The sequence below is a fragment of the Mus musculus genome, chromosome 12 (genome assembly GCF_000001635.26).
Source record: "Mus musculus strain C57BL/6J chromosome 12, GRCm38.p6 C57BL/6J".
NCBI classification, from domain to species: domain Eukaryota; kingdom Metazoa; phylum Chordata; class Mammalia; order Rodentia; family Muridae; genus Mus; species Mus musculus.
Genome location: NC_000078.6, coordinates 3,673,657 through 3,698,457, shown reverse-complemented (window position 1 = coordinate 3,698,457; position 24,801 = coordinate 3,673,657). Strand labels below are relative to the sequence as shown.

Here is a 24,801-nt window from a genome sequence, read left to right as displayed (position 1 = left end):
AGACCATAAGACTGCTTTGGATCCCCTGAGAGAGACAGTCATGAGGTATCATGTATGTGCTGGGAATTAAACTCAGGTTTTCTGAAGAACAACCAGTCTCTTAACCACTCAGCCATCTCCCTAGCCCAATTTTATGTGTCTTTAACCTAATTAAAAAAGGAGGAAGAAGAGAAAGAGAGAACTGGGGAAATGACTTAGTTGGCAAAGTTCTTGCTTTGCAAGCATGAGGAACTTGGTGCTGACTCCCACCCCTCATGTAAAAGCTGAGCATGACAGACAGCACTTCTGTAACCCCAGTGCTGGGGATGGACAAAAAGACAGACAGACCAATGAGCTCAAAGAGAGGGGTGGAGGGAGAGAGAGGGAGGGAGAGAGAAAGACAGAGACAGACAGGCAGGCAGGCAGACAGACAGACAGGGGACACAGTTGTGTTGCTGAGTACTTGCCTAGGATAGATGATGTACTAGGTTTGATTCCCAGCACTACATAAACTAGGTACAGTAGTCTATGCCTACAATCCCAGTGCTGGACAAGTAAAGACTGTATGATTAGAGGCTCAGGAAATTCATGGGGCTAGGGAGATGGCTGGTTATGAAAAATACTTGCCAAAAAATTAAATAAATAAATAAATAAATAAATAAATAAAACCCCCAAAACAAAAAGACAACAAAAAAAGAAAAAGAAAGTAAAATACTTGCTATATAAGCATGAGGATTAGAGTTAAAAGCCCAGAACTCACATGAAAACCAGGGGATATATGACGGTTCACCTGTAATCCCAGTGTTTGGAAGGTGAAGACAGTGGATCCCTGGAATAAGCTAGCAAGCTAAGCAACCAGAATTGCAAAGTTCCTGGTTCAGCAAGAGACCTTGCCTCCGCAGAAACAGAGTGGGGAGCAGCTGAGGAAGACACCCAACATCAGCCTGACCTCTGCGTGTCTGCATGCCTCATATAACCCACCTCGCTAAGAATGGTTTCAGTCACTGAGCAATCCTCCTGACTTAGGCTCCACAGTGCTTATATTACAGACATGATCTACTTTCTATGGCTTGTTATTCTTTTTAATAAATCTTATCTTTATTTTATAAATAATTTAATACCATTTAATTTTTTGAATTAAATTAATCTAAAGATAAATTACAACTTACTGTTATGGGCTGACGAGATGGCTCAGTTGGCACAATAGCTGCTGAATCAATGTAAACAGCCATGAGCGGTGAGTGGTGCACGGCTGCAATGTCTGAGAGGCAGAGAGACAGGAGGATCCCTAAAGCTTTTGGTTAAATTAGCATGTTCCAGGTTCTGTGAGCAACCTTGTCTCAAAAAATAAGGTAGAAGGCTGGGGAGAGGCTTCAGTGGGGAGGATACCTGCTGCCAAGCTTGACGACCTGTTCGATAGCCAGTGCCCACACAGCAGAGACAATCAGCTCTCACAAAGTTTACTCTCATGTGAACACACAAAATACATAAAATGTAATAAAAAAGAATAAGGTAGGGCTGGAGAGATGGCTCAGCAGTTAAGAGCACTGATTGCTCTTCCTGGGTCCTGAGTTCAAATCCCAGCAACCACATGGTGGCTCACAACCATCTGTAATGAGATCTGATGCCCTCTTCTGGTGTGTCTGAAGACAGCTACAGTGTACTTATAATAAATACATAAATAAATAAATACATCTTTTTTTAAAAAAAAAAGAATAAGGTAGCGAATAATTAAAAACACATACCTGGCCGGGCGTGGTGGCGCACGGCTTTAATCCCAGCACTCGGGAGGCAGAGGCAGGCGGATTTCTGAGTTCGAGGCCAGCCTGGTCTACAGAGTGAGTTCCAGGACAGCCAGGGCTACACAGAGAAACCCTGTCTCAAAAAAACAAACAATAAAAACAAAACAAACAAACAAACAAAAAACATACTGGGTCTGAAGTCTTGCCTTCATAAACATGTACATGTGTATACAGACTACCTCCTCCAAATTATCTTTAATGATTTAAAAATAAGAAGGTCAATCCCAGATAGTGTCCCATCGGCTGGCTTCCACTTGTGGACTACAGTGTGGCAGCTCTGTTACAAACTCAATGAGTCCTAGTTGCAGTAGAAGGACATGACCCTTCGCTTCTTGTCAGAATATGAAAATAATACAGACATGAAGCAATCCCAGTTTGGTTTGCTCTCTGTCAGAAAAAACCAGCCACAAACTGAAGTGAAACTCGAAGTAACCTCTAATTAGAGAAATCAGGCTTAAGGACTCTGTGGCTAGATAATTAGACCCTTAGCATGAACAAATTGCTTGAACTACAACAGTAGGTTTATCAAAGACATCAAGAGCTGCAAATTGGATGAAAATGTTTTGACCAAAAGATAGACGAATTTTTTCAGAGACTTAGAAGAAAAGTTGCTAGAGTGCTGATAGACTAATTAATTAGTTTTGTTTTGAATACAAGCCCTGAGATTCTAGAAACCTTGTTTACTTGATAGTGTCAACCTCCCCTAAAAGGACATAAGGAATTATGGCTGCCATCTAGTGGAGGCTTTTGGAAGGTGTAGGGATATGACCATGGAGACATTAAGACTAAGGAGAAAACAAAAACAAAAAGATATGTACTGTGCCATTCATTCATTTATTCTTCAATACATGTAAGTGCTCCAGTGCCCCAGGTACTACTTACACACCTAGGGCTCAGCAGAGAGGGAGCCGAAGCCTTCTGGAGCACACCAAAGCCTTTTGGAGCACACATTTTTGCGATATAAGAACAGATTTGAAAGTTCTAACTTACTGATGGAATCCTAATTGCTTACAAGCTGTTTCATATACATTGTTATTAAAGAATATCCTGAGGTAACTGAGTGACTGATTATCACAAACTTCAAGAAAGAGAACTGAGGCCTTCGCTTTCCTTCAGTCACTTTCCACCGCTGCCTTCTATGGTCCAACCAATCCCTCTGGATTCTGAAACGTGCCATTGGTTTACACTACACTTTAACTGTTGACTATCTCTGCCCCAAAGGCTTCTTAGCACAACAGGAAGCAGGAGATGGAAGGAAGACTGAAAGGAAGGTGGGATGTGGACACAAACCCCAACACCCTTGCCTTTGTTCCTGTCACTCGGCCTCACTGAGGCTGTACTTGGCTTTTCAACAGACTGGTGATAGACATGCCATCAGGGTTGCTGTGAAGGTTAAGTAAGCAAAAAGCTAGACCACTGGGAGTCCCCAGTATCAACATCTGACCTTTAAGTCTGAGAACCTGAACAAATCCTGATACTATGCAAACAATGAGACGGTCAAATATACTTTATTTCATCATTAGCTTAAATTTCTACCCCAAATTGCTACCACAGTTTTTAATTTTTCCTTGTTTATTTTTTGAGGCTGAGTCTTACGTCGCCTTGGCTGGCTAAGGCTATATGAAACCTCTGATCCTCCTGCTTTTACTTCCTAAGTGATGGGATTATAGAAGTATGCCACTACACCTATTATTTCTTGTTATGCAATAGTGGAAAAATGTAAGATTTTGTGTGCTTGTTGTGTATGTAGTGTGTGTACTTCTGTGTGTGTGGGGTGCATGGGGTGGGTCAGAGGTTAACAGCAGCTGTCTTTCAGTGACCATTTTCTACTGTTTAATGTTTGAGAGAAGGTCTCACTGGACCTGAAGCTCAAGTGTTTGGTCAGACTGGGTGGTCAGTAAGCTTCAGGGATCTGCCTGTCGCCCCAGCATGGGGACTGTAGGCACAGGTCACTGTATCTGGCTTCTTACAGGTTCTGAGGATCCACACTCAAGTCCTCATGTTTGCACTTTATCAGCTAAGCCATCTCTTTAACACTCCCCACCCCACACAGCTTCGGTTTGGTTTTGTTTTGAGACAAGATGTCTTTTGGCTGTCCTGGAACTTGCTCTGTAGAGTCAGGCTGGCCTCAAACTCAGAGGTCCACCTGCCTCTGCCTCCTGTGCTGGGATTAAAGGTGTGCACTATCACCAACTACTACTGCTATTACTCCCACTTCTTCCTCTTCCTCCTCTTCCTCTCCCTCCTCCTCCTCAGTCCCTTTAAAGACAGGGTCTCACTAGGTAACCCTGGCTGACTTGGGACTCAGTGTGTACATCAGGCTGAGCTTGAACTCTCAGGATCTTTCTGCTTCTACCTCTCTACTGAGCCTTACACACCTTTTAAACAACAAACTCTCACTCTATAACCAAACTGTCCTAGAACTCAGAGCAATTTTCCTGTCTCAACCTTCTAAGTGCTAGGATTACAGACATGAGCTACCATACCAACCTTGGACAATTTTTTGTTTTGTTAATTTTTATTTTATTTTGTTGGGGATGGGGGACACAGCATGGCACACGAAGTGAAGATTAGAAGAAACTTGGAAGGAGAATTCCACCATGTGTTCTGAATACCAAACTTAAGTTGTCAAGGTTGGTAGCAAATGCCCCCACCCAATGACCCATCTGTTCAGCCTCTTTGTTTGTTTTTAATTAATTTATCATGTGTGCACTTGTGCTTACATATGTACACATGTGTACACACACACACACATACACAGAGAGATCAAAAGACACCATTACATCAGTTCTCTCCTTCACACTGTTGGCTTTGAGAACCAAACGAAGGTCATCAGGCTTGGTGGCAAGCACATTTCCCACCTGAGACAGCACTGACCTTGGAGTTTTAATTTTATTCTTGCCCTGTAATGTTGGTAAGTTTAGTTTTTTGTTTGGTTTGTTTTGGTTTGTTGTAAAAGAGTCTTGCTCTATGGCTCAGGCTGGTCTGGAATGCACAAAAATCGTTCTGTCGGACTCAAAGTGCTAGGGTTGAAGGTATGAATCACCATATCTACTTAACTGTATTTATTTGAGCACATATGTGTATGTTTTCATGTGTTCATATGTGTATGGGTACACACATGTGTGTGTTTATAGAACCCCAAAGTTGATGTCAGGTGTCTTCCTTGCTCACTCTTTACCTGTTGAGAAATGGTCTCTTGCTGAACTCAGGACTCACCAATTCCAGCGACTCTAGCTTGCCACCTTGCCCTGGGCACCCTTCTATGGCTCCTGGAAGCTGAGATTATAGGCAGCTGCTATGCCTGCCTGGCTTTTATATGGGATCCAGGGATCTGAATTCTGGTCACTGCGCCTTCTTACCAGCCTTAAACTTAAGGTGTCTACTGTGTCCATGGCCACAACAGTGCACAGCACTACAGCTTCTCAAATGCTGCACAGCTGGTGCCTCTCCAGCTGGCCTCTCCTCTTTTATTCTAGTCCTGCTCCTTATCTCAGCAGACAGACAGTGGGGCTTTTGTTTTTTATCTTTAAATTTTTTTAACGGAAAACTTGATAAGGCTACAGATCTTCAATTCAGGATAATGCTCATCAATGAGCAGCAACAGCCCAGGAGTCTTTGGCAGCCCCTCTGGAGCATCAGGGCTCTGGTTCCAATGCCTTTTCCTGCCAGGACACCCCGCCCTCCACAGTAATCCCTAGTCATCTTTGGCTTCATTGTAAATGTCATTTTTCATGAGTGCATTTCCTAGCTTGGCACCAAGATAAAGACAGACGATAAGGTAAAGACATTGCCAGGCGTGGTGGTGCACGCCTTTAATCCCAGCACTTGGGAGGCAGAGGTAGGCAGATTTCTGAGTTTGAGGCTAGCCTGGTCTACAAAGTGAGTTCCTGGACAGTCAGGGTTACAGAGAAACCCTGTCTCAAAAAACAAAAAACAAAAACAAAACAAAAAAAAAAAGAAAAGGAAAGAAAGAAAAAAAGGTAAAGACATCTTGTTACAGAATTAGTTTGCATATTAGGCCAAATATGAGACATTATTTTCCAAAGATTCAAAGTAAATAGGATAGTTATTCTGAATACAATGGAACAATTGTGAAACTGATCAGAAACCATGAAACTGGTTCATCAAGAAATTCTCAGGAGATTTAAAGAAATCCCTAAGCCCCTTGGTATTTAGTTCAAAGAATGCCAAAGGCACACAGCTGAAGAATACGTAACACAAGGATGCTATTCTTTCAAATACAATTTCAGACATCTTTAAAAGATATTTATCTAGTTGGTGAGATGGCCTGCCCTGGGATGCAAATGGTGAAAGGAGAGAAGTGACTCCCAAAAGTTATCCTCTGACCTTCACATGGCATAGCATAGCATGCGCTTGCACAGACACACACACACACACACACACACCCCTTCCATACGATAAGGAAGGAAGTAAATAAACAAGACACTGATCTGACACCAGGTAGATGGTACAAAATGAAAGTTAATTATGAACTGACATGTCACATCAGGCAAAGGGCTCTTCACTTGTGCTTCCTGAAGGGCAGCTCTAATGTCTCCCTGTTGCCGAGCTTCCGGATATGCTTTATGTGCTCATACAGATCACATTTTAAAAAAAATTTGTCTTTTTGTTTCTTTTTTTCAGAGCTAAGGCCCCAACCCAAGGCCTTGCACTTGCTAGGAAAGCCCTCTACCACTGAGCTAAATCCCCAACACCCAGAATCACATATTTTTGAAATTTGGATAAATGGTCAGGGTATACTAGTCCCTCTGTAAAAGTTCTACTGTAACCAGAGATTCTAGGCAAAAGCCTAGGTTCTGGCAGCCACACCTGACTAGGCATGACCGCCTGCCAGAATAAACTGATTAAAGGGACAAGAGACGGTGAAAATTGGAGAAGAGAGATGAATTCAAACGGCCACATTAGGAAGAGAACAGATTTCAGTGACTGAGGCTGGAGAAACGGCTCGGAGGGTAAGAGCACATGGCACTCTTGCTGAGAGCCAGGGTTTAATTCCCAGTACCCGTAAGGTAGCTCACAAGTATCTGTAAGTCTAGTTTCAGGGGCACTAAGGAGGTTGATGAGAACCTTGGTCTTTGAACCAGAAAGAAGAAGTTGAGATAAAGATAAACAAAATGGATAGAGGACAGGAAAGGACCTTTAGTGACTGCTTGACAGAGATGCTTCAGAAAATGTCTGAGAAAGACAGAAGGAAACCCTGAAAGCCTTCCTGCTCTAATGATGACCTCTGGAAGGTTCCATTTATTGTGAGGAGCGGGTGCAGCTGCCGCCCCAAGATGGCGCCCGGGACAGCTGCCAGGTCTTTGACCTGCGCCTGACTTCCTCATTACCTCAGACTTAGCCACATCCTAGCCGCCTGCACTGCGCAGACGCCATGCCTTGTCAGCTCGCCTGAGGTGTCATCACTTGCTGTGAACCAATGGACTGCTGTTACATGACTGGGGTGATTGGGAGGAGTCAGTAGGGTATTTAAGGCATGCCCCGGGGTTGTTCGGCAGATTCCCGTTCCTGCATTGCAATGCTAAGTGTTCCTGAATAAACCTGCTTGATGAAGGACAACGCGGTGTTGCGTTGCGTCTTTCCTGCTGGTCAGGGTGGATGCGACAATTTTTAAATATGAAGTGCATCAGCAAGAATGTGACTGATGAGGCACTACCACAAACAGTGCAGGAGGCTGGTGGAGATGGAAAGGCTAGGAAGCAAGAGTTCCTGGGCATTATGAAAAAGACCAGCCTTAGTGCTTCAAGTCGACTGCACACAGTCGTGACTAGACTTAGTATCTGTTTAATCTGACTTCTGAGAACACAAATCCACTTCAGCTACAACTATCAATCTCATTTAGCCTTTTTGAAGTTTTTCTTTGATATTATCATTCTTTGTAAAATCATCTACTAATTAATTTAATTATAGGAAGCTAAGCAAGAGTGCATTAGAATGGACAGAAAAGGTCTTTTGTTGCTGTGTTTTATGTTGTGTTTTCAAGACAGAGTTGCTCTGTGTATTCCTGGCTGTCCTAGAACTCTCTCTTTAGACCAGGCTGGCCTTGTTTGTGCTCAAAGAGCCACCTGCCTCTGTCTCCTGGGTGCCGGGATCAAAAGTGTACGCCACCACTGCCCCAGTCAGAAGAGGTCTTAAAGTCTACCTGTGAAATATTCTTTTATCATATTTGTCATGCATTTCCAGAGAAGTACAGACACAAAATGATTTGTTTATTTACTCATGGTGGGGGAAGTAGGACACGAGATGAGAGAGAGATGTATATGTGCAGGTCATATATGTGGAGGACAAAGGGCAAGTTGTAACACCTGATTCTCTGCTTCCACGTGGTACAGTTAGGAATCAAACTCAGGGGTTATCAGGTTTAGTGGCAAGTACCTTCACCTGCTAATTTGGTTGTTCTTCAATAACGCCTGCTTTTAGTTGATATTTGAGTAATTTTTAAAAAAAATAATGTTACTGAAATTATTATTTGGGTGTATGTTTGTGTGTGTGTGTGTGTGTGTGTGTGTGTGTGTGTGTGTGTATGTTCATGCAGAGGTCAAAGGTCAATTCTTGTTTGAGACAGGGTCTCTCAATGGGGCCTGGAGCTTGCCAATTAGGCTAGACCAGGTGGTTAGTGAGCCTCAGGGAGCCACCTGTCTTGTTCTCTCTAGCACAGGATTTCAAGTATGCACCACCTTACTCAGTGTGTTAACACGGTTTCTGGAACTCAAACTCAGGTCCACAAGCTTGCAGAATAAGCACATTAGCAATTGAACCATCCCTCCAGCTCCATTTTTCTCTGATACAATCTATTAGGGGCAAGGGAAATGGCCTGCTGGTAAACCACTTGCCTTGTACACACCAGAACCTGAGTTCGGGTCCCAGTGCTTATGTGAAAATCTAGGTGTGGCAGGCCACAGTTGTCACTCTAGAGGTGGTGGAGAGGGGCAGCTCTGAAGCTCACTGGCTAGTGAGTCTAGCTAAATGGATGTGCTCCAGGGGGAGAGACCTTGTTCTAAAACCTTTTAATGTGGAAATTGACTGAGAAAGACATTCAACACTGACCTTTGCTTTCCATAGTCATGCACATATATGTGCATGTCTCCCCATACATACACACATACACACTGAAAAGACACGTACATATACTATTTCTGAGTTCAAGGACAGCCTGGTCTACAAAGTGAGTTCCAGGACAGCCAGGGCTACACAGAGAAACTCTGTCTCGAAAAACCAAAAAAAAAAAAAAAAAAAAAAAAAAAGTTTTTTAAATAAGCACATACTCTGAAATTTGGCTATACAGTAATGCTGTTTTAATGCTGTTTTGTCTTAAAGCCTTTCTTACTTATTAAAAAAGAGAGGAAAGAAATGAGAAAAATTAAAGTCCAGATTCACTTGTAAACAGTGCCAAACCCTAACAAAATATTACCAGGCAAAATTCAACTGTGCTTTGGATAACCAACCCAGGTTTGTTCCAGGAAGGAAAGAGTGACTTTTAAAAACAGGCCTGGGAATGTAGCCAGTGGTAGAGTGCTTGCCTCATATGTGGGAGGCTCTGGATTTAACCCCTAGCATCATAAACATACAGATAACCCCAACTAACATAATTCACTATATCAATTAATGAGGAAAAAGAAAATCATACAATCATCTCAAAATAAAAAAATCAGATAAAACTCTGCATCTGTTCATTACCAAAATAAATCAGTCTTTTAAAACAGAAATAAAAAGGAAGCTGATTAGCTTGATTAAATCTATAAAACCAAATTCACTTCTCCTACATGACAGTTACTAGCATTCTCCCTGAGATTACTATAGTACAAGAATGCTTATTACAGGCCTTCTCTTCAGTACTGTGCGAGGGATTCCACTTATCAGAGTAAAACCTTTTCCTCCCCAAAAAGCACAATGAATTCTGAAAGTCTAAAAGATGGAAACAAAGTCACCATTATTTGTATATTATAAAATTATTTATAGAAAATTCTAAATAAATTGAATACAAATTGTTAGAAGCAATGAGTACCTTAAGAAAGGTAAATACACAGCTGGGCGGTGTTGGCGCACGCCTTTAATCCCAGCACTCAGGAGGCAGAGGCAGGTGGATTTCTGAGTTCAAGGCCAGCCTGGTCTACAGAGTGAGTTCCAGGACAACCAGGGCTACGCAGAGAAACCCTGTCTCGAAAAACCAAAAAGAAAGAAAGGAAGGAAGGAAGGAAGAAAGAAAGAAAAGAAAAAAGAAAGGAAGGTAAATACACAGTGCACCAAACTACAAAAGCCAGTAATGTTCCACACACTACAATCAACAGCTAAGAAACAGTTCAAAAAAGAGTCCACTGGCATGATAAGACATTTCCTAAATTCACAGGAATTAAACACTAAAAGCAATAGGATTTTATGAAATACTAAATATGTCTTAGAATTTTGTAGGAACAAAGTCACTATTTGTAACTACAATAAAATATGTCAATTGCATAGGAGGCAATCTAGTCAGGTGTACACTCAGAAGGCTAAGGCTAGCCTGGGCCAAGAGAGAGCTCACGGTCAGGTTGGACTACACGGTGAGATGCTGTCTCAAAAGACAAAAACACAACACAGAAACCAATATAACAAATATAACACCCTTTCTAGCTCCAAACTATAAACTTTATTTATAGACATTTAAGTGAATGTGAAGAAGAGACCATGTTTGTAAAATAGAAAATTTAATATTGTAAAAATGTCAGTTCTCAGGGCTGGAGAGATGGCTCAAAGGTTAAGAGGACCGATTGCTCTTCTGAAGGTCCTGAGTTCATATCCCAGCAACCACATGGTGGCTCACAACCATCCGTAATGAGACCTGATGCCCTCTTCTGGTGTGTCTGAAGACAGCTACAGTGGACTTACATATAATAATAAATACATAAAAATCTAAAAATAATAATAATGAAAAAAGTCAGTTCTCTCAAATTTGATCTTTAGGTTCAATAAATCAGTAACCCCCCCCCAAATTTCATAAATCCAATAAGCTGATTCCAAAATTTGTAAGAAACTGGAAAAAAATAAGACAGAGAAAACTTAAGACACTCCTGAAAAATATCACTATGTCTCTATGGTAACTGAGATCGGTGATTTTGGCAAAGGGATCAGCCTGTGTACATTTAGAAATAAAGTTTTCCTTGTTTATGCAGTATCAGAGGTTGAACCCAGAGCCTGTGCATGCAATGTGAGCACTGGACTCTGGAAATTTTAATTTTGACAATGATAGCACAAATAATAGGCCATAAAGGAAATGATGTATTAGCTATTAGCTCCCTCCCCCAAAAAAGAAATTTGGAAACAAGTTCAAATGTAGACTGGTGTGTGTGTGTGTGTGCATGTGTGTGCCTCAACATCACACCATACAACAACAATCCACTGTCTATGAACTGACAACATGTAGAAGAAATGGCTCGCAACTTGAAGTGACGTCAGTGTACTAAAGAGCGACCACAAGCTGCTGCACAGGGCTGCCCTTTGTCGTTTCATGCCTTTAAATTTGAACAGATAAAATTCAATAGATTTTCATTCCCATGCCATGTGAATATCTAAGTGCCCGGGTGTGTCATTGCCAGAGAAGACATGGTGGCCACAGTGAAGGAAAAGAAGGACACAGACAGTGGCAGACAACCCAATTCCATGCCACCATAATCGTTCTTTGGGGTACTCCTGTTTCAGGAGGCTGCCGTGGCATGTTGGCTTGAGGAATGCAGAGCAGGGCACAGAGATTTATGAAGTTAGAGTTCCCATCAGAAAGCCACGATTCAGCACAGCCCATGCAGTGGATACTTACACTAGATGTGCAAGGTCAAGTGGTTTCTCTGGTTGCTCAGGAAAAACAGGATGTGGGGGTTCTCTGGAGGGTACACATCCCAAAGATTTACTAATTGCATGGCTCAGCTTCTTTGCAGGGGATTTCTGTGTCAAAGGAGAAAATAAGGAAATAAGACCTTTCAGAAGAGCTCAGTGACAGGAGTATGGGAAATATCTTTTCAAGCACCAATCAGATTTCACTGTGGTCAGTGTTACTGGGCCTTGCGGAAAGGAAGCAGCAGTGGTCTCGATCTCGATGCCTTCTGTGCTTCTTCATTCCTATAGTTCCTCCCTTCCTTCTACCATAGAGTCGTAACATCAAGTCGTGGGGGTAAAGAGACATGTTCAACTTCCTCTGGTCATCTCTACATACTGAGAATTCCCCTTTCATCGACTTCTGGGTCATTTCTGGTAAGATAGTAGGTGATTCCCTACTGGAATATTTTTGGTGGGTACAATACAAAAGACTAAAACAATGCAGAGAGCACACAGATTGTATATGCTGGCAAATCAACTGCCCAAGACATACCCCTAAATGCCAGAATATTCCCATGGCAGACCAGGCACTGTGGTGCGAGTCTGTAATGCTAGCACTTAGGAGGTAGAGGCAGCAGGCTCAAGAGGTCATCTATAACTACCCAGTGAATGTGATGCTAGCCTGAGTGGCTACGTCCCTGCCTGGAAACAAGGACAAAAGTGAGGAAGATCATCTAGCATTACTGGTCTATCTGTGCAAATGGATTTAAATAAATGTAAGTCCATGTACAAGCAGTCAGCATTAGACCTGTCAGCATAAATGATGACATGCTACAAGATTTAAAAAAAAGTTGGAGTTCTAATAATTTCCCTGGAAAGCTGAAACACCAGTTCTCAATTTTAGTTCACTAAAATTGTAAACAACCATTTTATTACATTTAAAGACTGTCCAGATGCTGAGTGAAGTCCACAGTTACACTGAGCCTATTCTACACTCCCTCTATTCTACAGTCCCACTCAGACGGCCTCCTGCATTTTTTTTTAAGATGACAAGTAAACCCAGGGTTTCATGCTTCTGAGTTACACACATGTACCACCTCTAAAAATTGCAGAGATGCTCTTTCTAAATACTGTATCACTGAATGCTATCCATCCAATTCCCTTTAAGTAACAGGTGCTGTATGAGATTTTGGCAGGATATTAATGAAAAAATAAGTTTGAATATTGAGGTCTGCCGTCTATACGATTTATTATGAAATGCAACACTCTGGACAGAAAGCATAACTTGTGTGCAGCCATGCGTCTCATCAATACTGCATCCCCACTTATTATTTATTAGGCAGTACCCACAATGGAGCTCAAACTGGCCTGCAACTTGCAATCTTGCTGCCTCAGCCTCAAATGCTGGGCTTATAGGTATTCATCACCATTAAACTTTTATATTCTGCTTGCTGTAGTATTTTAACAACACATAAACACAAATATGCTTTCCATTGAGACCACACAGGCAAAGTCAAATTACATATAGCAAACCCCAGCAGGAATTCTTGCCTCCAGCTGTTCTCTACTTTTCTCTTTGCCCAACAAGTAGCTACGAAGTGACACAGACTCTCCCCTCTAATCCAAAACAGCTCCTAGACAGCAAGACCCTCTCACTAAGTGCCTCTCACAGGCTGACAAGCAAAGAGCTAAGGAAGCCAGGTGGGGGTGGTACACGCCTTAAATCCTAGCCCTCAGGGTTAGTGTTAAGGCAGGTAGATCTCTGAGTTTGAGCTCAGCCTGGTCTACAGAGCAAGCTCCAGGATAGCCGGGGCTACACAGAGAAGCCTGTCTTGGGGGAAAAAACAGTAAAGAAATGCTGCCATGTTCCACATGAGCACATGTATTCCCAGCCTGCATCTCTCTTATGTCCCACCTCCAAGGAGCACAGCAATGCATACCATGTCCCGTAGGTCTAGAGACATGAGTACAAGCCTTTTTCCAGGCCTATCCTTTCCTACCAGTCTTACGTAAGTGTCTAAGACACTGGCGTACCTTTCCTCTGTGAAGATTTTCACAGTGCTCCACTGGTCAGTGATGCCTCTCCGCTACCCATGGCCCTGTATGCCCACCATCACACTGACCAGGTTACAGTATTGAGTTCCTTTTTCACCTTTGTTAGACTCTTGCTTCTGAAGGGACCAGCTATATCTTATTCATCTTTGCATTTACAGAGCCTATTCTTAGGACAGAACATGTTACTTGAACATAATTTTTTAGCTTTATTTTCAATTTGTGTGTGTGTGTGTGTATGTGTGTGTGTATGTGTGTATTACAAGTAAAAAACAACCAATGGAAATAAAAAAAAAAAAAAGCCAGTAGCTTAATTCAGCTTTACGAGTAATCTCTGTAATTTCTTAATTTGCTGCTATACCAAAGGACAACCTGCACTCATTCCTGCAGCCGAGATGGACAGATTGACTTTACTTCCATACTGAACACTAACAGCCACGAAATCATAGGCTGAATAAACATGAAAATAAAGTGCATAACTATTGAAACGCGCCTTAATAATCTTAGCAGTGTTAAAAATATTGCTTTAAATATTGCTTTGAGTCAAGGGTTAAGAAGTATATCCAACTTTGCACAGGCCAGATAAAGGTACTTGCCATCACTCCTGAAGTCCTACGTTGGATACACAGTGGGCAGACGGTAGAAGAAGAGACTGACTTCCATAGTTGTTCTCTGACCTCCACATACATACCACAAACTCTGCATCCCTCATACAAGTAAATAAATAAATGCTAATAAGAAAGATAGCATCCAGTTTTAAACCTCAAAATCAGGCATAGGACTAGGGCCATAGCTTAGTCTGTAGAATGTTTGGGCATCATGCACAAAGCCCTGGGTTTGACCCCAGTACCACATAAACTATAGTGGTATTTCTGTAATCCCTGCACTCAGAAGGTATGAGTAAGAGGATCAGAAGTTTAAGGTCATTCTTGGTTACATATCAAGTTCAAGAGGGTAAGAGTGTGTCGTATACTTTCAAAAGCCATAAAGCTATACAAGTTATCACATCCATCTATCAAGTATTCTTCCCGAGAAACAACATAACAGTCACTTTAAAGGTTTATGTAGGTCCTCCCTTGTCCCGCTCACATCAAACCTCCTTTTGTCCTGGTAGGCACTCACATGGATTTTGTATTAATGATTTCCTTAGCTTTATTATTTCCACAATTGTGTACAATGATACACTGTTCAGCAATGTTTAAAACTTACAGGGGCTAAATATGTATGCATATACATTCAGCAGCTTGCTTCTGTCACAATAATTGTGAAAATTTATCTATTGCAATTCATACATCTTCTTCACTTTCCAATGGAACTGCCCTGCATAGTTTGTTACAATTTAGATCTTCATGCCAGTGCTGAGGAACACTTGGTTTGTTTCCATTTGGTCCTGTCATTCGCAATCTTGCTACTTAAGTTTTCTATCTCATGATGCTTGGTGGCCACATCTAAGAATTTCATAAGATTGGGGCTACTGGCTTGTATGGCTGGGCACATTTCAGTTTTGGTAACCACTGCCAGCTCATTTTGCTCTGCAAATTGATTATGCTAATTTCTCATCAGCTGCGTGGAAGAGTGCCTGAACCTCCACGTTCTCGCCAACCCTTGTCACTGCCAGACACGTCAACATTTGCTAGCCCTGTGGGTAATGAACGATGCTGTAATTTCAACTTGAGATTTCCTCAGAACTAAAACGCCTGGGTATCTTTTTCTTTATTTGTAGGGTATTCATGCTCCTCTGAAATATCTGTTCCCACTGTCTCGAGTGTTGATAAGAAGCCAGTTTAGGAAGCGAGAAACTGGAGGGGGTTGTTTTCTCTTGATGGTTTTCTTTCTTTCCCACCCCACACCCCATCTCTCGTGACAGGATAGCATGTAGCCCAGGCTATTCTCAAACTCATTACATAGTTGAGGATGGCTCTGAACATGAGGTCCTGCTGCCTTCCCAAATCTAGACCTATGCTACCTAGCCTGGCTCTCTTACTGGCTCACAGCAATTCTATTTTTGTATTTTAAATATAAGAAAGTTATATTGTATAATCTCTCCTTTAGTATAGTTTCTCACTGTATTGTAATTTTGATGAACAACTATCTTTAAATATTGGCCATCCCAATTTAGTATTCTAATATCTTCCTATTTTGTACCTTTTATATGTTAAAATTTCCCTCTTAGACCACAAAAGTATCTCCCCAAGTCGTTTTATGAAGTCTTGTAATTCATAGCTAGAGAGAAAGCCCAGCAGGAGCAGTACAGATGCAGTATGACGATGTGAATCTGATCTCAGAACTAGCATAAAACTGGAAGGAGAGAACCGACTCCCAGCTGTAAAGAACCTACGTGTTCTTATTATCTATTTCTAGCCATTTTTCAAAATAAAATTTTGTGCCCAGCAACCCTGGAATTTAAATGTGGTAAAAGGATGTAACACAAAATTTACCATGGTATTATTTATTTGTATTTGTGTGTGTGTGTGTGTGTGTGTGTGTGTACATTTGCACAGGTCCCTGGAGAGTCCAACAGAGGGCAATGGAACTTTCTGGAGCTGGAGTTACAGGCACTTGTGAGATGCCCAACATGAATGCTGGGAACTAAACTCAGATCCAATGCAGCAGCATGTGCGCTTGACCACTGAGCCACCCTACCAGTACCTCCTGCTCATTTTTCAATTACATATTTGAGGAGCTACTCCTATGAGACAGGCTACTTGTATGTGTTTTCCAGCATTCCATAAAGGGCTTCTTTACGTTATTACTCAAAGCTTGATTATTTCATTTACCCTTGATGTACACTAGTTCATATATTTTTAGCTTTCTTACCCCAATGCTTTTTTCATTCTGACGATTTATCCAGAAAATGTCTCCAGTTTTCAACAATGTCAGCACCAATGTTTTTGTTTTTTTCCATTTGAAACACCTTCTATCTCCCTTTTTTACTTTTTAGGAGGCTGTGAGTTAGTAAAGTGCTGTACTGTAAGATTTTTCTCACAGTTGCATTCATGCTTAAATTTTCAATGCAGTTTGAAAATTTTCATCTAAGGTTTTTGAGCTAATTATATGGATTATATCCATCTTACAATAAGGCTATGTTAAACTATAATACTAAGTCCTTAATTACTAAAATAGAAAAAAATTGTGGTAATGATGTATCTTTTGTGAACAGTTGATTTCTTTCCCACTATTTTGGTTGGAATTCATGATGGCCATATGTGGAAGTGGCTTATCATGCTCATTTTTGGGGGGGGGGGGCGGGGGAAGATGATGATTTTCTAACTTGTCGGTATCGATATAATTAAAGCCTAAAAAATAAAGTAGAGCCTGGGTGTGGTGGTGCACACCTTTAATCCCAGCACTCGGGAGGCAGAGGCAGGCAAATTTCTGAGTTTGAGGCCAGCCTGGTCCACAAAGTGAGTTCCAGGACAGCCAGGGCTACACAGAGAAACCCTGTCTCGAAAAACCAAAAAAAAAAAAAAAAAAAGTAGAAACACAGCCGGGCATTGGTGGCACATGCCTTTAATCCCAGCACTTGGGAGGCAGAGGCAGGCGGATTTCTGAGTTCGAGGCCAGCCTGGTCTACAAAGTGAGTTCCAGGACAACCAGAGGTACAGAGAGAAACCCTGTCTCAAAACAAAACAAAAACAAAACAAAACAAAAAGTAGAAACACTTATTAGTTTTTCTAGGATTTTTCTATAATACTGGCATTTTTATTTTATTTGAACATTTACTCATGCAAAACCATTCAGCCCGACTGTTACCTTTCTGGGAAAGCATAGCTACTAATTCAGTTTCCTTAGTGCCCCACCCTGCGCCACTCAGTCTCCGTTCCTGCTTTGAGACAGGCTTTGAGATTTGGGGTAGCTGGCCCCAAACTCTCAGTACTCGTGCTGAGGGTTTTCCTCTCCATCTGGAATCAGTTTTGGCGAGTAATGCTGCTTTAGGAATTTGTTCAAGTCAACAAAGCTTTCAATACCCAAATGCATGAAGCTTTTTTTTTTAATTGTTACTGATTTCTCAGGAAATATAATCTATGCCATATGAATTCTCTTTTGAGGCTTCTTTTATGTGCTTGCTAAAGATAAAATCAGTAATGGATACATTCAAATTTACAATTTAATTTTATTGTGTGTGTGTGTATGTACACATACATACATACACACACATGTATGAATGTGGGGAGTACATGTATGTGTACAAGTGTACACGCACCTGCATACACACATGTGTGAAGGCTAAAGGATAACCTCCTCAGGAGCTACACCTCCTCTGAGATAACGCCTGGCTTGCATCAGTTAGGCTAGAGTGCTCAGCAATGCCCCCAGCCCCGGGATTGCAAGCATGCTCCACTATACCCTGGGGGCTGAACTGAAGCCCTGTGCTTGCAAACCATGCACTATTCCAAGTGAGCCATCCAGCCAACCCTTAGGACTGAGTTTTCTACATTCTTCATTTTTATCTAATGAGCCTAACTGTTGTTGGAAGGGGTGTGTTAAGGCTTATGCTTATGTAGCCCTCAGTTTTTACTGTGTCTTAATTAATTTATTACATACATTTTTAAAATATATTTTATATCAGAGAACAATTTGTAGGAGTTTATTCTCTCCTTCCACCATGTGAGTCCAATGAATACAACTTTGGTTATCGGGCATAATGGCAGCTACCTTTATTTACCTACTGAGCCACCACATGGGCCCATTGATTTAATTTTTAAATCTTTTGTTTTCTTTTTTTTTTTTTTTTAAGATTTATTATATGTAAGTACACTGTAGCTGTCTTCAGACGCGCCAGAAGAGAGCGTCAGATCTCATTACAGGCGGTTGTGTTGTGAGCCACCACATGGTTGCTGGGATTTGAACTCAGCAGTCAGTGCTCTTAGCTGCTCAGCCATCTCACCAGCCCGGCTTTGTTTTCTTGAGACAGGATTTCTCTGTGCAGCTTTGGCTGTCCGTAGACCAGGCTGGCTTCTAACTCACAGAATTCTGTCTGCGTCTGTCTGTCTGTCAAGTGCTGGTATTAAAGGCACGTGCCAACACTGCCCAGCTAACTTTTAAATCTTACAGTTAGTTTATTACTAGGTGCTATCAGTGTAGAATTAGTCATCTTTTTATCTTTTTATCTTTGGTAAGCCATATCTCTGATAAGAACTCTTTAAAATTGTGATCAAAACATATAAAATCTACCATTCTAACTTTTCTTATAAAGATTTTACCTCAAAATCCTAAGATAAATATGATTTTACTAAATGTCTGTTAATTAGTACTTTGCTTGCTATGTCTTTTTTTGAACCCTTAATATTCCAGTTTTCTAAGTCTATTTTCTTTTCTACTTCTTTTTTTTTTTTTTTTTTTTTTTTTTGGTTTTTCGAGACAGGGTTTCTCTGTATAGCCCTGGCTGTCCTGGAACTCACTTTGTAGACCAGGCTGGCCTCGAACTTAGAAATCCACCTGCCTCTGCCTCCCGAGTACTGGGATTAAAGGCGTGCGCCACCACCGCCCAGCAAGTCTATTTTTTTTTTTAAACTATCTCAGAAACTGCATAGGACCATAATTATTTTAGGTTCTGGTTTATTTTTTTCAATTTTTTTCTATCTTCCATTTTGGCAATTTTACTGCTTGAATCAATTCTCTTAGTAGATATCATTTACTTTTACTCATTTTATATATATATATATATATATATATATATATATATACACACACATATATATGTATATATATACACATACATATATATACATATATATACACACACATATATGTATACATATATACACACATGTATGTGTAATATGTATTTTATATATATGTATATATTGGGGGTGGGGGTAACAATTAATGAGAGCCTTATCTTATACCAGGGACTCTATTGGTGCTTTGTATAGAAAGACTCATTTGGACCTGATCTAGTCTTATGAATTAGGTGTTCAGTCTCAACTTTAATGGGTAAAAAATTTTAAATGCTGTACAGAAAAGAAAGCCCACAGAACCAGGCAAGCCTTATTCTTTTCTAGCAATAACCCAGCTCAACAGTGATGTCACTTAGAGAAAGAATATGCAGAGAGTAGGAGGGACAGCCCAGAACAATGTGGTATTCTTCAGACAGCTGGAGAGAAAGACACCCATGGCCCAGTGTGGGACATCCAAGTATTGCAGTTGAGACACAGAGTCTCCGGCTGAGGGGCAGATGTTAACGTGGGGAGTGGGAGGTGACCTGTACCCTAGCTGTTGCTCTGGGCATTCTTGCACCAGAGCTGGGACTTGTTTCCTCTGGCAGCTGTGGACCAGGATCCAGGACGCTGATTCTTTGTTGTTGTTGTTCTGAGCTCATGTCATCGTATTTTCAACGAGCCCCAAGCTAATTCCGCACACAGCACTCTCTTCAGCCAGGGTTCCTGATGACAGGCCCTGACACCTGGGAGCATGACAGCCTACCAGAAAAAGCTCAATATCGGTGCCTTAGAGGCCCTTCCTGTCATTTCATTTCTAATTACCACCTTTGGAACATATTCCTGAGCTCCCGGCCATACCATCTGAAAGGGCTCAAGCAGAAAAGGAGTAGAGGGCCCTTGATCCAAAGCCCATTAAACCTTCCAGTAAGTCTGGAATCTTCTGTATTTTAACATGAACACTTTATTCGGTAACTTAAAATGCTTTCAACCGAATCATGTCTCGACCAGTTTCATGTAACAGCTGTGTTAGCTGCATCTTATACAAGTCCAGAAAAGTCAGTTACTGCTAACCAGCCACCATTATCATCGTTGTTATTATTACGAATACTACTGTTTGTGGGCTTAAAACTTGCCCATACTTACCAATCCCATTAAATGCACTGTGCCCCAAGTCATCCCTCATGTCAATCTACTTTCTTCAAAGTATTACCCTTTCTTTGCTCCAATAGTAATGGACTTTATAAACAACTTTATCTAACAATATTGTTCTTTGCCCTAAATAGATTAGCCAGGCACAGAATTCGACAATAATTCATTCGCTCTTCATTCTAACTTCCTCCTTTGTCTTTCACCATTTCCCATCTCTTGTCTGTGTCTCCTCCAGGTTGATTTTTCATTCTCTAACTTTCATTCTGGCAGCCTCTAACTTGCTGTTTCATTGGGCCTTCACTGAGCTTATCCTTAATGTTTTTCATTTCCAGGAATCCTACTTGGGTTCTTTTAACATATTCTCTTGTTTCTTTGTGAGCCGAAAGCAAGTTGGGGTAGCTTACGCCAGTGATCTCAGAGTGCAGGAGGGCCACTTAGGATCAGAGGAAAAGGTTTGAGGCCAGCTATCTGAAGTACAACCAATGCACTCCTCCTAGCAAACCAGACAACTACTTTTATATTCCAAAGCTTGCTTCTTTAGCATTTTTAAGACACTGTCTTTTAAGTTCTTGATCTGTTTACTTTTTTGTGTGTTTCATTTGCTGTTTCTTCTTCATGAGTTGCTTTGAGAATGGGTTTTCCCTTTAGCAGGGACTATGCTGTCCAGAGGCTTCTTTGGATCTGAGCTGTCAGACAACACTGCCACAAAGAGATCTGAGGGGGAGGAGGTTATGTTCAATAAGAACTGACCCTTGAGTGGTGCTATGCAACAGAATTTTATAGGAAATGTGCTGTTTCTGTATTGTCCAGTATGGTGGCAACTGGACACTTGTGATGTTTTTATTGCATGCGAGAAACTCATTTTAAATTTAAATTTTACCTTAAAATTAAAGTCATGTGTCTAGTAACTACCATACTGGAATATTCAGCTAGAGATTCATTTCTCTTGATTTAATGCATGCATTACTTTTAATTTATTTTTCTTTTTAAAGCAGAGTCTGACTATATAACCCTGACCGGCCTGGAACTTGCTATATAACCCAGGTTGACCTAGAACTCACAAAGACCCATCTGCCTCTTTCTTTCGAGAGCTAGAATTTAAGGCATGACGATGTAACCTGCTGGTGCAAAGTGACACTGGGAGCTTCAGCTTAGCAAACATTTACAGCTTCAAGTGTTCACTGCTCCAACCTCTGCTGAGCAGATTGTCTTTTTCTAGTTCCCATTGCTTAAGGAGTGTGCACTTCTAAATCCTCTTGCAAAAGGTTGCTGAGGTCGCAAGTCCAGTTCCCAGGACCCATGTGGAGGCTCACACAGGCACACACACACACACACACACACACACACACACACACACACACACACACAAAGAATAAAGGAATAAATCTTTCATAGTTCTTTCTCTTTCAGTCACCTCAGTGAAGTCTTGGCCAACACCAGCTCTGAGCACTGGGCACAAAGCTCCAGAGGCCCCAGCAGTAAGGACCTCCTCTAGGGAATGCATGTCCCTGCTTTCTGCAGCTTCTTGTTGAACATATATCTTTTTCACTGAAGGATGTCAAAATGATTCTGGGTCTGAAATACTCCTTGTTTTTAATCATGAAGGAAATCATTATTAACACAATAACGTTTTACTATTTTGATGGTTTGAGTCCAGATGAATGGAAATATCAAAGTGTCTTTGGATAACAATCTAGGCACTGAGTCTATTTAACCTTCTAAATATCATCTTTAGCCATTTTCTGAACCTCTTATTAGATGGAACTTCTTACTACCCCCTCCTACAAGTCTTAGGTTTTCTCTTTTATCCTATGTAACACATTTGCACTCATTCCTCCCCATTAGAGCTCAGCTCCCATGTTTACTCTTCCTGTGAACACTGTTCATTAGCCCATCACTGAATTTCTTGTCCCTTTTCTTTTTTCCCACTACCATTATTATTGTTGGGGGATGGCTGGTTGTTACCTGGCTGTCCTGGAACTCACTATACAGTCCAGACTGGCCCCTAACTCAGGGAGATCCACCTGCCTCTACCCACCAAGTGCTGGGGTTAAAAGTGTACACAGCTACACCTAGCCCTGAATTTCTTCTCTTGATAGTCTTAAAGTTTAATTTGGGGGCTGTTGAGATGACTTAAGAGGTTATTAGCATTGGCAGTTCTTCCAGAGGCCCCAGGCTCAATTCCTACACCCAGATAATGGCTGACAATGCCTGTAACTCCAGCTTCGATGAATCCAATGCCCTCTTCCAGCCTCCACTGACACCAGGTATACACATAATAAATACAGTTATACATGAAGACATATATACACATAAAATAAAAAATAAAATCTTTAAAAAAGTTTAATTATTTTTAGTAGAAAAAAACTGCACTTATCTCTCAAAGGACTGAACTATACAGTCTATGAATGTAGTTTTGAGAGGTGAGATGGGCAGTGGGTAGAGGCACTTTTACTCAAACTGGCACCTGCGTTCAGTCCCTGGATCTCACAAAGTGGAAGAAAAGAGCTGACTCCTGGGAGTTGTACTGACAGACAGACAGAGAGACAGACAGATGCACATGCTCTTTCAAATGTAGTTTCCTTATTCGATTAACTCTGTTTCTGAAAGGAATCATGTCACCCTCTCTGCATGGCTGTGCTCTTCCTTATGGCCATTCTGACCTAAGTGCTCAACTGTGTAGCCAGAGCTTCCCGCTCAGCTTGTCCACTCTGTTGTAATGTCTGCCTTCTTGGAGCTGAAGCGGAGAAGCTATTCTCAGTGAGCGTGCAAGAGGTCCTAGTGGAAAAGCTCTGTGGTCTTCTAAACAAGGGCCTCCCTCCTCTGCTAGATTCTGCAAGCTCTTGGAATACTGCCCTGCCTCTCCAGCCTACGCTCCTTTACTCACTACATCTGCTAGAGACGCCTCCACCACCGTGCACAGTGCCAGAGTCACTTGTCACTTGTCTGGAGCCCCTTGTACCCACTGCACCTGTGGCAAGGTGGAAAGTTTCCAGGCGGTGTTCATGTGCTGCGGTGGCAGAAGCAGCACTTCCCTGCCCTTGCTGTGGATCATGGTTTCCATCTGCATAGGGCACCATCCGCTTTTCATGGACATTCGGCAGTTAAGGCTTGCCTTGCTTTTTCTTGGTTAGTTTATTTGCAAATGACTTTTCAGATTCTAACATTGATATGTTCTAAGTATCTGGAATAAGATGGAAAGACTATAAGGCATGTTCTCAGTCTATCAGCTCGAAATGGAATCCTTACTTAAAAATATACATTTCTTTTTTACAGTTTGCTTTTTTGTTTGCTTGTTTGTTTTTGGTTTTTCGAGACAGGGTTTCTCTGTATAGTCCTGGCTGTCCTGGAACTCACTCTGTAGACCAGGCTGGCCTCGAACTCAGAAATCCACCTGCCTCTGCCTCCACAGTTTGCTTTTAAAAAGTGAAAATTAGAATTGCTGAGCTCAAGTTTCACTCAACTAATAAAGCTGTAATTTTTAACGACATAAGTATGAGAGAAATGTAATTCATGTAATTTTTGTTAATCTTCCAAGATTTAAGAGTATTAACTCTCTGACAAGAAAATATGACTAAAGAATTAAATATAATTGGTTCACATGCAGCTTCTGAAACATGTCTATACAAATTACAAAACCCCTTCATCTACAAAAGAAGCCACTCCTGTCCCAGCTGCTCTCACGGCCAAAGCTGCAGAAGGACAGTGGTAGCTCACACTGCTCGGCAATGCCCCTCGGCTGCCTTTTCAAAAAAGGAAGGGGAACTCAGCATGCACAGCGCCATTCCGAGGTGGCCACAAGAGCCAAGGCAGCACTCAGTCCCAGGCAGGACACCCCTGGCTGAGAAGACAGTGAAGGCTGGGCAGGGGTTGCATTAAATGTCACCACCTTAAGGCTGAAGCTTGGGGCCAATGTTCTCCTAATTGAGTTGTCACATCAATGTGACATGAACGAGAAGCTGAAATGATCCCTGCAATGATCCTGAGTGGAGGCTGGCATTCCACAGCACACAGCAGGTAATCGCTACCCCCAGTATTACAGTACCCGATGACACAACCGTTTGAATTCACAGACAGAATTGCTTTTCTCTGTGAATTTTTTTTAAAGCAAAGAGAATGCAGATTTATTAAGGAAAAGGAAAGAATTCCTAAAGGAGGGGGCCCTCCAAGGGAGGAACATCCCTTGGTGTAATTTAACTGATAGTTCATATTCTCATTTGTTAACTTGTGTTGCTTTATATGAGAATTTCAGGTACTGTATTAGGAGGATGAATAGCTGGATAAGTGGGTAAGTAGAGCTTGATGTGCAAACGTGGGGCTCTGGGTTCAATGAGGGAGCAGGTCAG

General features: G+C 41.5%; 1 protein-coding gene across 25 annotated transcripts in view; it reads right to left on the bottom strand.

Moving 5' to 3' along the window:
* The window catches only part of Dtnb (dystrobrevin, beta), a 213,115-nt gene that overhangs the window by 87,029 nt on the left and 101,285 nt on the right, over positions 1-24,801 (bottom strand). For all 25 annotated transcript variants that reach the window (NR_027869.2, NR_027870.2, NR_149729.1 and 22 more), the window contains one exon: positions 11,596-11,720. Coding sequence is in view for 22 of the 25 variants with exons in the window: in XM_017314955.2 (XP_017170444.1) it covers positions 11,596-11,720 (125 nt within the window). In the remaining 3 variants the exon portion in view is untranslated. The remainder of the gene's footprint in view (positions 1-11,595; positions 11,721-24,801) is intronic.